This window comes from Oncorhynchus mykiss, chromosome 10, assembly GCF_057628025.1.
Source record: "Oncorhynchus mykiss isolate SJ-2025 chromosome 10, ASM5762802v1, whole genome shotgun sequence".
Classification (NCBI taxonomy): domain Eukaryota; kingdom Metazoa; phylum Chordata; class Actinopteri; order Salmoniformes; family Salmonidae; genus Oncorhynchus; species Oncorhynchus mykiss.
The window spans coordinates 38438828-38455529 of NC_143031.1; the positions used below are offsets into that span (position 1 = coordinate 38438828).

Here is a 16702-nt window from a genome sequence, read left to right on the forward strand (position 1 = left end):
TCATTTTATTTAACTAGGCAAGTCAGTTAAGAACAAATTATTATTTACAATGACGGCCTACCCCGGCCAAACCCAAACCTGGACAACGCTGGGTCAATTGTGCGCCTCCCCATGGGACTTCCAATCACAGCCGGTTGTGATACACCCTGGAATCGAACCAGAGTCTGTAGTGACGCCTCTAGCACTGAGATGCAGAGCCTTAGACGGCTGCACCACTCAGGAGACCATAATTGTTACCCAGAAATGATTTGATATTGAGATAAATACAGTTGCAATGGACCTTCAAAAACAGAAGCTGGCTCCCCTGGATTCCTAAGGAACTGATTCCCTGACATTCTGAAACCTCAGAGGAATCTTGGTTGATACAATCCTTCCCTTTAAATAATTACTTTTCTTTCACCACTTATCAGTATTGATAACTGACTCAACCTGTTTTTTGTTTTGTTTTTTCCCAAGTTGAGAACTCTAGAAGGCCAGGTATATTTTGGAATGTGTGTGACTTTTAACCATATGATTTATTGAAAATATTTTGTGGGAAGGACCTGGCTTATGGCCAGTTGATATTTGAGACTGATGATATTCCTGTGTTCAGTGAAATTTCTAAGATAATGGCCCTATGCAGGCTGCAGTACCAAGCTGTACTGCTACATGTATCGTTACCACTTGTTCATCTAAATCTCCCTTTTCTCAAATTCTGACTTAATAAATCCATTTTTATAAACTTTCGTAAAAAGGTCATTTGGGAGCAGCAACGCGTGTGTCATTTTTTATACAGTATTATGTTGCCCTGTGTTATAGGGATTTTTTGTGTTATCGGGATTTGGATATGACCACACTAGTCCCTTTTGCTCCACTTATTAACCATTCTGATTCCACTTTTCATTGTTATTCAGACAGAGTGGAAAGTTTTAAAAAAATGTTACTTTATTTTTCAATGTTTTCCTTAACCATGCTCATACATGGTAAATGTTTCTTGAAAAACTCTTACATAATGCATATAAGGGATAAAGAAAAGGAAAATGTAAACATTAGATAAGAAATGACAGGACATTGAAGAGCATATTGGTTTTATACAATCATATAATTTTCATACAAAAGCAGATGAAAACAGTTGTTGTTCCTGTAAGAACAAATTACAGACAGGGTCAAGCAGGTCAAACACATACAAGAAAATGCATGTTTCATGGTTCAAATGTTCACAGAAATAAAAATGGGAGTTGAGACTCAATTTAAAGATGAAAAACCTCTGGGAACTCTAATGACAAGATCTTAACTGCGCTGTCAATCTTTCACAAAATATTCTAAGACAGAAATCATTGAAGACAACAAAATAAAATGCTCATCACCCTCCACACAACCCAGGATTCCTAACAATTCCCTTCACTGCTTAAAATATTTATTAAAATGTCCTTTTCACAACATTCCACAAATGAAACATTCATTAATGAATCAATTAAATTAAATCAGTAAAGACAAGTTATCCGAATGTAGATAGAAAATATATATTTTCTAAAGACCCACGTTACGTGCAAAAAAGGTGGTTATAAACATGTTAGATAAAATGGTTTCCTTCATAGTAAGTGTTGCTAAAGTTATAGTGCTAAAGTTCAGGTAGGTAAATTACAGTCCTCACATCTGTGATACATTGACATTTTAATACAGATTAGCTTTGCATAAACCTCCCCTCATAATATAATGCATTCTTAAAATGACACCGTAATCTCCATTGTGAATTAATTTGCAAGTCTTTGAAATGGTACAAGCCACAAACCGGTATAACAGTTGCTGCTGGTACTATGTGGGTTGTGTACTCACACTGGGAACACTGTACAGTACCTGCCAATTGAATTACTATGTACAGTTGAAGTCGGAAGTTTACATACACTTAGGTTGGAGTCATTAAAACTCGTTTTTCAACCACTCCACACATTTCTTGTTAACAAACTATAGTTTTGGCAAGTCGGGTAGGACATCTACTTTGTGCATGACACAAGTCATTTTTCCAACAATTGTTTACAGACAGATTAGTTCACTTATAATTCACAATTCCAGTTGGTCAGAAGTTTACATACACTAAGTTGACTGTGCCTTTAAACAGCTTGCAAAACTTCAGAAAATGCTGTTATGGCTTTAGAAGCTACTGACAGGCTAATTTACATCATTTGAGTCAATTGGAGGTGTACCTGTATGTCAAGGCCTACCTTCAAACACAGTGCCTCTTTGCTTGACATCATGGGAAAATCAAAAGAAATCAGCAAAGACCTCAGAAAAAAATCATAGACCACAAGTCTGGTTCATCCTTGGGAGCAATTTCCAAATGCCTGAAGGTACCACGTTCATCTGTACAAACAATAGTATGCAAGTATAAACACCATGGGACCACGCAGCCGTCATACTGCTCAGGAAGGAGACGCATTCTGTCTCCTAGAGATGAACATACTTTGGTGTGAAAAGTGCAAATCAATCCCAGAACAGCAGCAAAGGACCTTGTGAAGATACTGGAGGAAACAGGTACAAAAGTATCTATATCCACAGTAAAACGAGTCCTATATTGACATACCCTGAAAGGCCGCTCAGCAAGGAAGAAGGCACTGCTCAAAAACCGCCATAAAAAAAGCCAGACTAAGGTTTGCAACTGCACATTGGGACAAAGATCGTACTTTTTGGAGAAATGTCCTCTGGTGTGATGAAACAAAAGTAGAACTGTTTTGAAGCACTAGGGTGGCAGCATCATGTTGTGGGGATGTTTTGCTGCAGGAGGGACTGGTGCATTTCACAAAATAGACAGCATCATGAGGATGGAAAATTTTGTGGATATATTGAAGCAACATCTCAAGACATCAGTCAGGAAGTTAAAGCTTGGTCACAAATGGGTTTGCCAAATGGACAATGACCCCAAGCATACTTCCAAAGTTGTTGCAAAATGGCTTAAGGACAACAAAGTCAAGGTATTGGAGTGGCTATCACAAAGCCCTGACCTCAATCCTATAGAAAGTTTGTGGGCAGAACTGAAAACGTGTGTGCAAGCAAGGAGGCCTACAAACCTGACTCAGTTACACCAGCTCTGTCAGGAGGAATGTGCCAAAATTCACCCAACTTATTGTGGGAAGCTTTTGGAAGACTACCCGAAACATCTGACCCAAGTTAAACAATTTAAAAGGCAATGCTACCAAATACACTCAATTAGTATGTTAACTTCTGACCCACTAGTAATGTGATGAAAGAAATAAAAGCTGAAATAAATCATTCTCTCTACTATTATTTTTTTGTTGACATTTTACATTCTTAAAATAAAGTGGTGATTCTAACTGACCTAAAACAGGGCATTTTTACTAGGATTAAATGTCAGGGATTGTGAAAAACTGAGTTTAAATGTATTTGGCTAAGGTGCATGTAAACTTCCGGCTTCAACAGTAAATTACGGTCTTAGTCACACTACATACATGACACTACTTAATAAACATTCATGTTGGAGTGTTGTATGAATGACAGTACCCAAATGGAAATGGAGAGATGCCAACCATCGGCTTCAACAAAATAACAATGGCAAAAACTAGGACTGCTGAGCCTTCAAATTAACCAGTGCTAATTTGGATTCCACTATCCAAAATAATTTAGTTATGAGTTCTTAAAGCTGAGATCTGCATAAGGTGAAACAGCATCAATGGTCGCCCCAGGCACATATCTGATTTGTTTTGATTATGAAGAGGATAGTAGCATTGTGGTAAAAACAAGTCGTTGTACATACTGTGCTGTTCTATTGTGTGTGCAATGATGTACGAAGGGGGGAAAAAACAGTGTTGGTTGTTGAAGTGTTTTTGTTGTTGTAATATCACAAATGAACATGGCAGTTTCACCACTACGAATTTAGAGATTCCAGCTTTAAGGGTTCTTAACTTCTTAAAGCATTGTTGGTTAAGGGCTTGTAAGTAAGCATTCCACTGTAAGGTCTGCTGATTTTGGCACGTGACAAATAAAATGTTATTTGATTTGAGTTATATGATAGGACTGTTGACTACACTCCTCCTGTTCATGATGCTCTTTGGTGATTGAAAACAGACCACAGGAATTCTGATGTGCTGAATACCATAATTCATTTGGTTAAGCTTAAGGTTAAAGTCCTACTTAACCAACCATGATAGCAAATAATAATTAATGAATAATGATCCACTCTCTGTCACACTATGTTAGATGCTGTTAGAGAGAAAGTGTCTGACAAAAAAATCATTTAAAATAAAAGTAACAAATTATTAAACATCAGGAGTAAAATAACAACTGAGACTTAGAATCTGCACCTTTGGCTCTCAGTTTTGCATTAGATACTACAGTAGTTAACAATATTGTGCTACAACTGAGTCGCTTGCTTTCATTTCAACCTGTTACAGTAGGGTACTACAGTATAGCCTACATGTATGTGAATCCAAATGGTATTAGGGAGCTACAGTAGCTTGTTTTCGAGCAGTTTAAAAGTCAAATAACTGTATACTGGAACTAGCCACTTGGACTAGGATTAATTTAGTTAACATTACATCATTCAGTTAACAGGTAAATTGTTTTTGTTTAAATTACATCATTATTGGGTTGATCCCATAGAATGTATAAATATTGATCCAGCTGCCAGAATCTCCAAGATTTGGATCAGACAGAGACGTATACAGGCCTCCTTTAATAAACAGATTGTTTTTAATATCTAGATTGGAGCTCCTTTATCACTAATTAAACAACATGTTAATTGGGTCCCTCATAGCAACAAGCAGGAGGGTGTCCACAGACAGGACAAAATGCACTCTGTTTCCTTTGTTCCACTACAGTACTGTATGTGTCCAGATGCTCACTGCAATTCCACAGGTCAGTGACAGGAGTAGAGGCCATGGTAACAGACTCATCAACTTAAATTCTAAGAGAAAATAAAAAGAGTGGTTTTGATCACAAACGGCAAAGTAAATTATTTAAAAAACAAATGTGGAGATGGCCTGGGCATTTACTTCTGGTTTATGGGCCAAATTAGTTCATAAAAGCTTAGCAAGGCCTATTTGAAACCCATTTCCAGATATACTGTACGTATGAAGCTGAGCTATTATCTCAACTAGCTCTAAATCGCTTCTGCAGTAGCTCATTCAAACCATTACTCTCCCTCTGTCTGCTTGTTCACAAAGTGTAAGAGGGGAGGGGGGGGGGGGGGTGAAATCACAGGACATCATACCTCCTCTTTCACATTGAGTAAAGTAGATGCTGGAGGTGAGACCGATGAGCTACATGAGGAAAGCAGAACAACCCATTAAACATGAAATAAGCAACAATGTCAGATAAAATATTATTAAAAAAATACATTTAGAATTTCTCCAACAGTTACAGTTGGCAAGCAATACTATTGTCTACAGTAACCTGTCAGCTTCGAAGAACATCCCTCTACATTATTATTCTGCATTTGCTTTACCCGCCTGGCTTGTGTATAGAATTATTATTTAATTATTAAATATCATCAATTATAAGAGTATCATTACTGTATATACAGGTAACTGCCAAAATAAAGGAAACGCGTCAGTAAATGAGGGATACAAAGTATATTGAAAGCAGGTGCTTCCACACAGGTGTGGTTCCTGAATTAATTATGCAATTAATATCCCATCATGCTTAGGGTCATGTATAAAAATTCTGGGCAGTCCATTATTTTGGCTACCATGGCAATGCCCCCATAGGATGACAATGCCCCCATACACAGGGCACGAATGGTTACTGAATGGTTTGATAAGAATGAAAACGAAGTAAGCCATATGCCATGGCAATCTAAGTCATCCAGTCGCAACATAATTGAACACTTATGGGAGATTCTGGAGCGGAGCCTGAGAAAGCATTTTTTACCACCTTCAACACAACACTTGTGGAAGAATGGTGTAGCATTCCTCCGATAGATGTCCAGACACTCGTAGAATCTATTCCAAGGTGCATTAAAGCTGTTGGTAGCCCAACGTCCTATTAAGACACTTTATGTGTTTCCTTTATCTTGGTAGTTATCTGTAACGGAATACAATGATTTACTGGATTTGAACCACTGACACTACTGATCATTTGACTCTATGCTAAATTTAGGACAAAACAACAGCCATCCCATCGGTGCCTGAGCTTTATTTATTCTGAAACTCAAGTGGTTCTTTCAAGGTTTAACTCATAGTTACCAGGTCACACCTGACACCAGGAAAACACAACATCACTGAGGGCTCTATTTTAACAAACCTAACACAATGTTAAATCTTAGCACTGGCGGTTCAGTGGTATTAAAAATATTTTCTATATTTTTTACAACTGGAATTATGGGCGCAGTAGATGAGAGAGGCACGAAAGGGCTGGGTTTTGATGAATAAACAAGTTGTATGTGTCGATGATTGACCCTTCACTGGCCAATCGTTCCGATTGGCTCCATGACTAAATATGCGGTTTCTTGAAGTTGTGTATTTACAGTCTTATGTATTGCGTTGGAATCAACTCCAATTCAAATGTTAGTACGTTATAGGCTAGTTAGTTAAAAATAGCCCACAGAAACTAAATGTATGTAGGTCTATCCCATCTTTTCTAAATATGTTGAACGTGTAAGAAGCCTAATTGTATGGCTTCAATATGGAAATATACTGTTAAACATAGCATTCACACTGATATAGGAGCTAGGCCTATAGTAAATTGAATTATGTCTGCCATGTCTGAGCCATGGACATGCCAAACGTTGTCAATAAGCAAGATTTAATTCACTATTGATAAGGCTTCAAAAGAGAGTGAATATTTGTAATCAAATGAAACAACTTGTTTTAAATAGGTTATGTCTTAATACAGTTACAGGCACTACAATTCAAGATGGCGCTATCCATACCTCTAATAAACCTGGTTCATTATCAAAATCCTAAAAATAGAGATGTTTCTATGTTAAATGTACATGTTTAGTATTGGTGGATGGAATTTCTTTGCTTAGCTTTACTTCCTAATGTGTTTCCATTCCCCTTTAAAAATCGTTTATTTTCTTGTCTCTACACTTTACATTTTAGCCTCAAGGCAAAAGCACAGAGTTAGCCTACTAATAGCTAACAAAATCTCTTCACCAAGTAATGCTAGCCTATCAAAAATGAATGATTACCCCTCTAATATAAATATAAAAGTACTGTAGGCCTACCTTACAACAAAACATGCTTAATTTTGATCAAAATCATGCAAATCATTAGGCTTCATGTGGCAAAAGCAAATTGCAACTGAAAACGTGGGTATAATTCACCGGGAGTTGAGATGTTGGGCTGATTTATATGGAAGCCCATTCCCGACATCCAAAAATAAAGGTTGCGTTTCTTCATTTGTGCCATTGTGTGGCGATTTCCATCTATCTACGCTGCAGCGGGCCCCTGGTAAATGTGTGGCGAGCAGGCATTTGCCCCAGCACTTAAAAAATATTGACACAAAAGCGTCGAAAAGAGGGCCAAAGCACTCTTGTTTAGACTGATTCGCCTCATGATTTGTTTGACAGGATGTTAATGTTTTCATCCTCCCTAGGGTTTTTCCAGGATTTAATATTTTTTTTTAAACCATATGACCGGACCCAAAAATTATTCACATCATAGCCCATATAAAACAGTTTTTATTTACAGTTGGTTTATTAGTCATACCACCACTCTGGGATCTGTTGTGCCACCTTTGAAATCACCACACAATGTTACGAATAGAATGTTTTTTAATTTGTATGATCTATCTCAAAATGTTGACTTACGCAGTTTTACTTGCATATCTCAACATTTTGACATACACATCTAAACATTTTGAGGTAGTGCTTGAGACGTGATAATTTCACAAGTTTACACAACGGTATTGTCTCTAGAGAATCGATACTTCGAGAACCTGTCGAAAATGTCCCTTTGCTATCGTCATTGTGAAAACGGTCTAAGAGGACTATATATTTTAAAAGATGAGACATTGAGGATTATAAATACTGATGTCACATGAGCTAGTCAAACACCTGTGAGTCGAAAGATGAACTTCACATTTCATGTCATAAAACATATACAGTGTAAATGTTTATGATCACTATGTTTGATGTACAGTTACCAGATGACATGGCATCATTCCTTGGGTTGTTCTGAACCAAATCATGTTTGTCTACTGTGAAGAAAATGTATCACGGCACACGCACCAGAATGCACTCATGATTCCTTTCTATCCGCACCAAAATGACATTGTTTCTCTGAATTGCATTGTGAAAACCTAACACTGATATATCGTATTTTATAACTTTGGGTTGCATAAACAACAACAGTAGTTATGTGATGGCTGGGATGCAAGGGTTGTGTTCCAAACAAAACTACTACAATTGTGCTTGCTCTAGTTCCTTAACGGCAAGGCTAGGAAAGCTCAAAACAGCACCTTATAGTTGAAGACTGTTCTTTGAGCCATAAAAGGGCATTGAAATTAATTAGGACTGCACACTTTGGAGAGGTGTGTGGCCATTTGGAGACATCAGTTAGTACTCTCACTCAAATCCTTGTAATTATTTTGTCTTATGCTGTATGAATTTTCCATGAATATTCTTATCATGTTACTGAATGTATCCAAAGCATTTTCAGATTTCGTTATAAACAAATATGTCAACATACAGTAAATCTAAAATGCACATAAAATCAACAGTGTAATGTTTGGATTCAGCTTTGTGTCAGGTGAACTGTTGTGTCCTCACATTTGGTCTGATAATTCCCCCATAATCTCCAGTGTTCCCTTTCAATTGCTACCATATTCTTCTGTACGAAACATTTAAATGTATCCCTATCTGTATAGGCCAATTCCCACGAGTCTAAAGGGTTAAGGGAAAGTTAGGCTATGCATTTCGCTACACCCGCAATAACTGCTAAATATGTGTATTTGACCAATAAAATGTGATTTGATGCTTGGTTTTGTATCAAAATAAACAAAATGGGCAGAAAACAATTGTTATGTTTCACTATATTGTATCACTCCATTATATTGGTATCACTCCACGGTGGAGGGATACATCCGAGTAAGGATTTACGCCCGTGTACACCTGTGTCACGGCTGGGGTCCACCCCTATATATAGACCCCATGGCCGCGACACATGTTCTCTTTCATTTTCACGGCGGACGTCTGTACGGGTTGAGGTACAAACTTTCTGAAGTTTGCTTGGTAAGTCACTGGTAAGTGTGTAATATCTTGCGTAGAAGTATACTCGCTGGCTGTTTACAGCCTGGAGCATGTGGCCTGGCCACATGACCAACCCCTCTTCTTGAGTGCTCCCCTCTTCTTCAGTGCTCCACTCGCTGCGTGCGGTTGATCTGCATCTTCCGCCTGGGGTTTGTCGTGCTTGTGTTTCGTTAGTGTTACACTATGACTCTGTGTGCATCTATTAATATATTGGTGGCTCTTGCTGCCACAAACTGGATTTACCTTACACAAATTTGCCGACTGGCTTGTTTTTTTGTGTGTTGTGAATTGCTTGAACATGCTGTCTATAGGCGTGGGTTCTCTGCTAATTACCCTACATGGGTTCTCTGCTAATTCCCTTACAGTTTTTTTTTGTTCTTTCTCTTGTTCTTTCTCTGCAGAATGTAAGAGTATGGTGGTGGGCTGCCACTACGTTGAGACATTAACTTTGGAGTTCCTTAACGGAGTTACTCCATCATACGGTGCTGTTTTTTGTTTTCTGCTTGGATATTAAACATTCTAGGTAGTTGGCGTAAAACAAAAACAAAAAAACACAAATCAAATCCATTACCTGGTTGCTGTTTTTTTAATTCTGCCTGTTTTTCCCACAGGGGCCTTCCCTCACCGGGTTCCTATTCCTCCGGGCGGGTCACAACATAAGCTCTCCCAGTGGCATTGTTGGCTGAGCTTATGGCTTCCCTTTGTGACAGGTGTCAACCGTCACCGCCATAGGGACGTGCCTGGGGGACCCATGCGCTCAGGGCGCCAGAGTAGAGGGAAGGGTGTGTTCCCTGACACACCCTTCCCCGGCCGCTTCTCCCGGTCTCAAAGGGCAAAGTGGAAGGAGTGTGTGGAGTCCCCGTGGGTGTTGTCCTCAATGCTCGAGGGGTACTGACTCCAATTTCGGTGCCGGCCTCCGTTCTTCAGGGGCCTTCGTGTCACCACCGTGGCCGACCCTCTAAAGAAAACCCTGCGGCTGGAGATTTCCTCACTCCTGGACAAGGGTGTCGTCTGCAGGATTGAGACATCAGAATAGCTAGGTGGGTTCTATTCCACTTATTTTGTGGTCCCAAAAAGAGACGGAGGGTTTCGACCGATTCTGGACCTCCGCAACCTCAATAGGTACTTGAAGGTACTGAGATTACACATACTGTCCCCAGACCACGTGTTGCAGGGACCAGTGGTTTGTGACGCTGGACATGATGGATGCGTACTTCCATGTTCCTGTTAACCCAGCTCATTGGCAGTACCTCTGATTTGCTTTCGAAGGAACGGCTTACAAATTCATGGTTCTACCCTTGGCACCCTGTACTTTCACTAAGTGCATGGGCACTGTCCTGGCACTTCTCACATCCCGAGGATTGTTGATCCTCAATTACCTGGACAATTGGCTGATTGTGCACCGACCAGGACCCAGGTCCTGTCAGACAGAGACGTGCTCCTGACACACATCGGTGGGCTGGGCATTACTGTAAATGACAAGAGTCGTCTGATGCCCACCAGAGTGTGGCCTTCATTGGCATGGAACTGGAGTCGGTCCTCATGAGAGCATGCCTGCCCACCAGAAGGGTTCAGGCGATCTTATCTTGCCTCGACTACTTTCGGCAGGGGTAGGTGGGATCCACGCTAACCTGCCAACGCCTGTGGGCTTGCTGACGGTGGCCTCGTTGTTGATTCCCCTGGGCCTGCTCCATCTCCGGCCTCTTCAACGCTGGTTCAACTTCCACGAGCTGCCCACAAAGCGCCACAGTCACCACCAGCTTTGGGTGACCACACAGTGCCTCAGGGTATTGTTGAGGTGGCGCTGTCACTCCTTTCTCTCAGGTGGGGTAGAGATGCTGAGGATGTGCCGCCGTGAGCTGGTCAGCACAGACGCCTCCCAGATCAGCTGGGGGTGTGACCAAGGGCAGGTTGGCCAGTGGCTGTTGGCTACCCCCTTGGAGAGGCAAACTCATCAATACACTACAGCCCTGCAGTCTTTCCTTCCACATCTGACGGGAAGACATGTCCTGGTGAGAATGGACAACACCACAGTGGAGGCTTCCATCAACCATCAGGGTGGACTGAGGTCCCACCGCCTCCATATTATGGCACGGGAGCTCCTTCTCTAGGCTCAGGGATGTCTAGTGTCTCTACACGCAGCGCACATACCATGCATCCTAAATGTGGCAGCGGCTATGCTCTCGAAGGAGGGCCCGCCAACTTGGAACTGGAGCCTACATCCCCAGCTGGTGCAGCACCTGTGGGACAAGTTCGGAAGGGTGCAGGTGGACCTGTTTGCCTCCCTGGACAATGTACACTGCCCCATGTGGTACTCCATGTCGGAGCCTCCAGGGCCTCTGGACTTGGATGCTCTGGCTCACGATTTGCCAGAGCTGGAGCTTACGCATTCCCCCCTTTTCCCCTGATCCAGGCTGTGCTGGACAGGACCAGGATGGCAGAGCATTGTCTGCTGCTGGTGGCCCCATACTGGCCCAGACGACCCTGGTTCAACCTTCTCCTGTCCCTGTTGTCTGGGATACGTTGGCAACTTCCCCTGAGACCTGATGTCTCAGGTCGGGTGAACTCTGTGGAATCCGGGGCCACACCGCCTCAGTCTGTGGGCTTGGCCATTGAATGGCACCAATGGTCCATGTTAGGACTACAGGAGGGTGTAATGAACACCATGCAGAGCGCAAGGGTGCTGGTTACAACCGCGGCATACCAGTTGCGCTGGTGGTTGTTCTGCTCTTGGTGCACTAGTATTGAGGTTGTGCCCGAGTCATGCGGGGTGCAGTATGTCCTCCAACACCTGCAGTCTTGCTTGGATGAGGGCTTGGCAGCCTCTACACAGAGGGTATTTGGCCGCTATATCTGCCTGCCATGCGGGGTGGATGGGCAGGCCAGTGGGGCGCCATCCCTTGGTATCCTGGTTTATGAAGGGGGTTTGTAGCCTGGGTCCAGCTAGGACCAGCTCAATGGCGAGCTGGGATCTGGATGTGGTCTTGGTAGCTTGGCAAAGCCGCCTTTCGAACAGTTGGAGTCTGCCTCCCTGAAACACCTCTCTATGAAGGTGGTTTTCTTGGTAGTGATTACTTCCATGAAGAGGGTGGGTGAGCTCCATGCTCTTTCAGTAAGTTCTGAGTGCTACAGGATGGACCCTGGGGGGAGGAGTATATCTCTCCGCCCCAACCCTTCATTCCTCCCGGCCAGCTGGGCACCTTTGCTAGGTACTATCGGGTAATTGTGGCACCTCCCTCTGCGGTTGGTTCAGTAGTCCTGGGCGGCACCTCCCCTTCCGGGGACTTCCGGGACCTCCCCCTTCCACATTGACGGCCCCTGCGTCTTGTTCCCGCGCTGGGACTGTTCCGCTGGTTGGCCAGGTCTCTCTTGCACCGACTAATCTGGTACGGGTATACCAATATATTGGAGTGATCCAATATAGTGAAACCTAACGAAGGTTACGTATGTAACCACGGTTATGTGAGCTATACGGATCACTCCAATCCTCTATGGAGCTAGAGGCGCCTCAAAAATGATGTTGATAACGTGTGTCGCGGCCATGGGGTCTATATATAGGGGCGGACCCCGGTCGTGACAGGTGTACATGGGAGTAAATCAGTAAATCCTCACCTCGGATGAAAATTGTCAATTTTGTGCTTGTTTTTAAGGACACACCTCAAATATTGCCACCACTTCCACCTCAGCGCAAGCGAGCTGATATTAGACTGGTAATTTGCTGAACCTGGCATAAGGGGTGGAAAATGCCAGTGTGTTTGACACTTGTGCCTCCTTAGCACCAGGCGAAAATAGAGCCTAATCATGAGCTCAATCACTTGTTAAAGCTTGTTCGTGGGAAAGACATATAGGTCTGTGGCAGTTAAAGTTGTGGGCTTATCACTTTAGTCATACAAGCATGGACATAGTTGTATGGCCAAGTATGGATCATTTTCAACATTCATTTGAGATCATTCAAGACAACCTCTCAGCTCCTCTTTAATTATAAACGGCCAAACAAGCTGAGACCAGGGACAGTGACTACTTCATTTTTAAGAGCAAGTTACTTTCAATAGTTCATCTTTAAAGTGAACTCACTGATTTATTTCTCAGCCATCAGCATGAAGCATTATGTTTAAACAACTTGGCTTTGCAGCATGTTGAGGCCTTGCCAACCACCGCAGTAGCCACTGCCATCTCATCATGTAACATGCATATCTTGCTGATTTACTCTACATAAGGATTTCATGGGGCAAAGGAGCATGTAGAGATTGAGTTTATTTTCAAACCTACCTTCCAAATTGCCTTGAAGCATTCTCAAAAAACTTGGCTTTGGAAGCAACACTGAAAAAAGAGTAAGAGAAAGACAGATTAATCCCAGATGATCCCTGAGACATGTTAGGCTTACAGCATACCAAACACTGCTGGAGTACAATGCCAAACGTTACGGGCAACATTTTCAGCCCTGGCAATGTGAAAATGACATGTAACTTAGAATAGGATGTTACACAACAACTGTAGTATTTGAAATAGACAGGAGGTCACCTAATACAAAAGGAGTTTGCAATAATACAGCTTGTGATCTCATTACCTACATCTGTGGAGCACACTGTTCACTTGAGATCCACATAAATGATTACCACAATCACATGGACATTGTAAACGAGAGCTTTTGAGATGCATTACAGTGAAAGTATTATTAGTAACACAGTTTTCCTTTTGTGCATTTTAGCTGTATTTAGTGGGCAGAAAATATCTCCCTAAATCTATTATGGCATTGCACGGCATACCCCTTGTAAAACAACAGGGGCAGGCATGAACGGAGTACAAGGGTCAATGGTGAGTAGCAAAATATAGGTTATTTTGTTGCTACAATGTGATATCAAATAGGACACTGAAGCTGAAATCATAGCGGGGGATTTCTGAAGACTAGTGAATAATAAGAAAATACACTGACTAAGACTTCATGTACACCTTTCCAGAAACAAGTCTCTCAACGTTGCCGCTTGCTATAGACCACCCTCTGCCCCCAGCTGTGCCCTGGACACCATATGTGAATTGATTGCCCCCCATCTATCTTCAGAGCTCATGCTGCTAGGTGACCTAAACGGGGACATGCTTAACACCATGGTCATCCTACAAGCTAAGCTTGATGCGCTCAATCTCACACAAATTATCAATGAACCCACCAGGTACAACCCCAAATCCGTAAACACGGGCACCCTCATAGATATCATCCTAACCAACTTGCCCTCCAAATACACCTCTGCCATTTTTCTCATTGCCTGCATCCGTAATGGATCTGCGGTCAAACGACCACCCATCATCACTGTCAAACGCTCCCTAAAACACTTCAGCGTGCAGGTCTTTCTAATCGTTCTGGCCCGGGTATCCTGGAAGGATATTGACCTCATCCCATCAGTAGAGGATGCCTGGTTATTCTTTAAAAATGCCTTCCTCACCATCTTAAATAAGCATGCCCCATTCAAAACATTTAGAACCATGAACAGATATTGCCCTTGGTTCTCTCCAGACCTAACTGCCCTTGACCAGCACAACAACATCCTGTGGCATTCTGCATTAGCATTGAATAGCCCCCGTGATATGCAACTTTTCAGGAAAGTTAGGAACCAATATACACAGGCAGTTAGGAAAGCTAAGGCTAGCTTTTTCAAGCATAAATTTGAATCCTGTAGCACTAACTCAAAAAAGTTCTGGGACACTGTAAAGTCCATGGAGAATAAGAGCACCTCCTCACAGCTGCCCACTGCACTGAGGCTAGGAAACAATGTCACCACCGATAAATCCACTATAATTGAGAATTTCAATAAGCATTTCTCTACGGCTGGCCATGCTTTCCTCCTGGCTACCCCTACCCCGATCAACAGCCCACCAACCCCCACAGAAACTCGCCCAAGCCTCCCCATTTCTCCTTCACCCAAATCCAGATAGCTGATGTTCTGAAAGTGCTGCAAAATCTGGACCCCTACAAATCGGCCGGGCTACACAATCTGGACCCTCTCTTTCTAAAATGATCTGCCGAAATTGTTGCAATCCCTATTACTTGCCTGTTCAACCTCTCTTTCGTATCGTCTGAGATTCCCATAGATTGGGAAGATGCCGCCGTCATTCCCCTCTTCAAAGGGGGAGACACTCTAGACCCTAACTGCTACAGACCTATATCTATTCTACCCTGCCTTTCTAAGTTAACAAACAGATTACCGACCATTTCGAATACCACTGTACCTTCGCTATGCAATCTGGTTTCAGAGCTTGTCATGGGTGCACCTCAGCCACGCTCAAGGTCCTAAACGATATCACAACCGCCATCAATAAGAGACATTACTGTGCAGCCGTATTCATCGACCTGGCCAAGGCTTTCGACTCTGTCAATCACCACATTCTTATCGGCAGACTCAACAGCCTTGTTTTCTCAAATGATTACTACTTCTCTGATAGAGTTCAGTGTGTCAAATCGGAGGGCCTGTTGCTGACTCTCTTCTCTGTATACATCAATGATGTCGCTCTTGCTGCTGGTGATTCTCTTAACAACCTCTATGCAGATAACACCATTCTGTATACCTCTGGCCCTTCTTTGGACACTGTTAACAAACCTCCAGACGAGCTTCACTGCCATACAACTCTCCTTCCGTGGCCTTCAACTGCTCTTAAATGCAAGTCAAACTAAATGTATGCTCTTCAACCGATCGCTGCCCACACCTGCCCGCCCGTCCAGCATCACTACTCTGGACGGTTCTGACTTAGAATATGTGGACAACTACAAATATCTAGGTGTCTGGTTAGACTGTAAACTCTCCTTTCAGACTCAGATTAAGCATATCCAAACCAAAATTAAATCTAGAATCGGCTTCCAATTTCACCAAAAAGCATCCTTCCCTCATGCTGCCAAACATACCCTCGTAAAACTGACCATCCTACCAATCCTCGACTTCGCCGATGTCATTTACAAAATAGCCTCCAACACGCTACTCAACAAATCGGATGCAGTTGATCACACTGCCATCCGTTTTGTCACCAAAGACCCATATAATACCCACCACTGTGACCTGTACTCTCTCGTTGGCTGGCCCTCGCTTCATACTCGTCGCCAAACCCACTGGCTCCAGGTCATCTACAAGTCTCGCCTTATCTCAGCTCACTGGTCACCATAGCAGCAACCACCCGTAGCACACGCTCCAGCAGGTATATCTCACTGGTCACCCACAAAGCCAATTCTTACTTTGTCCACCTTTCCTTCCAGTTCTCTGCTGCCAATGACTGGAACGAACTGCAAAAATCACTGAAGCTGGAGACTCCTATCTCCCTCACTAGCTTTAAGCACCAGCTGTCAGAGCTGCTCACAGATCACTGCACCTGTACATAGCCCATCTGTAAATAGCCCATCCAACTACCTCATCCCCATACAGTATTTATTTATTTATCTCGCTCCTTTGCACCCCAGTATCTCTGCTTGCACATTCATCTTCTGCACATCTACCATTCCAGTGTTTAATTGCTATATTGTAATTACTTCGCAACCAT

At 42.6% G+C, this 16702-nt stretch overlaps 1 protein-coding gene across 2 annotated transcripts in view; it reads right to left on the reverse strand.

Annotated features, from left to right (window-relative positions):
• Nucleotides 1-906: 906 nt before the first annotated feature.
• The window catches only part of LOC110533838 (oligophrenin-1), a 37727-nt gene continuing 21931 nt past the window's right edge, over nucleotides 907-16702 (reverse strand). The window contains exons 22-24 of one of the 2 annotated variants that reach the window (XM_021618378.3): nucleotides 13454-13504; nucleotides 5204-5252; nucleotides 907-4897 (exon numbers count right to left, since the gene is read on the reverse strand). In XM_021618378.3, coding sequence (XP_021474053.3) covers nucleotides 4886-4897; nucleotides 5204-5252; nucleotides 13454-13504 — 112 coding nt within the window. In that variant the 3' untranslated portion in view covers nucleotides 907-4885. The remainder of the gene's footprint in view (nucleotides 4898-5203; nucleotides 5253-13453; nucleotides 13505-16702) is intronic. The other variant, XR_016483699.1, reaches the window with a different exon arrangement.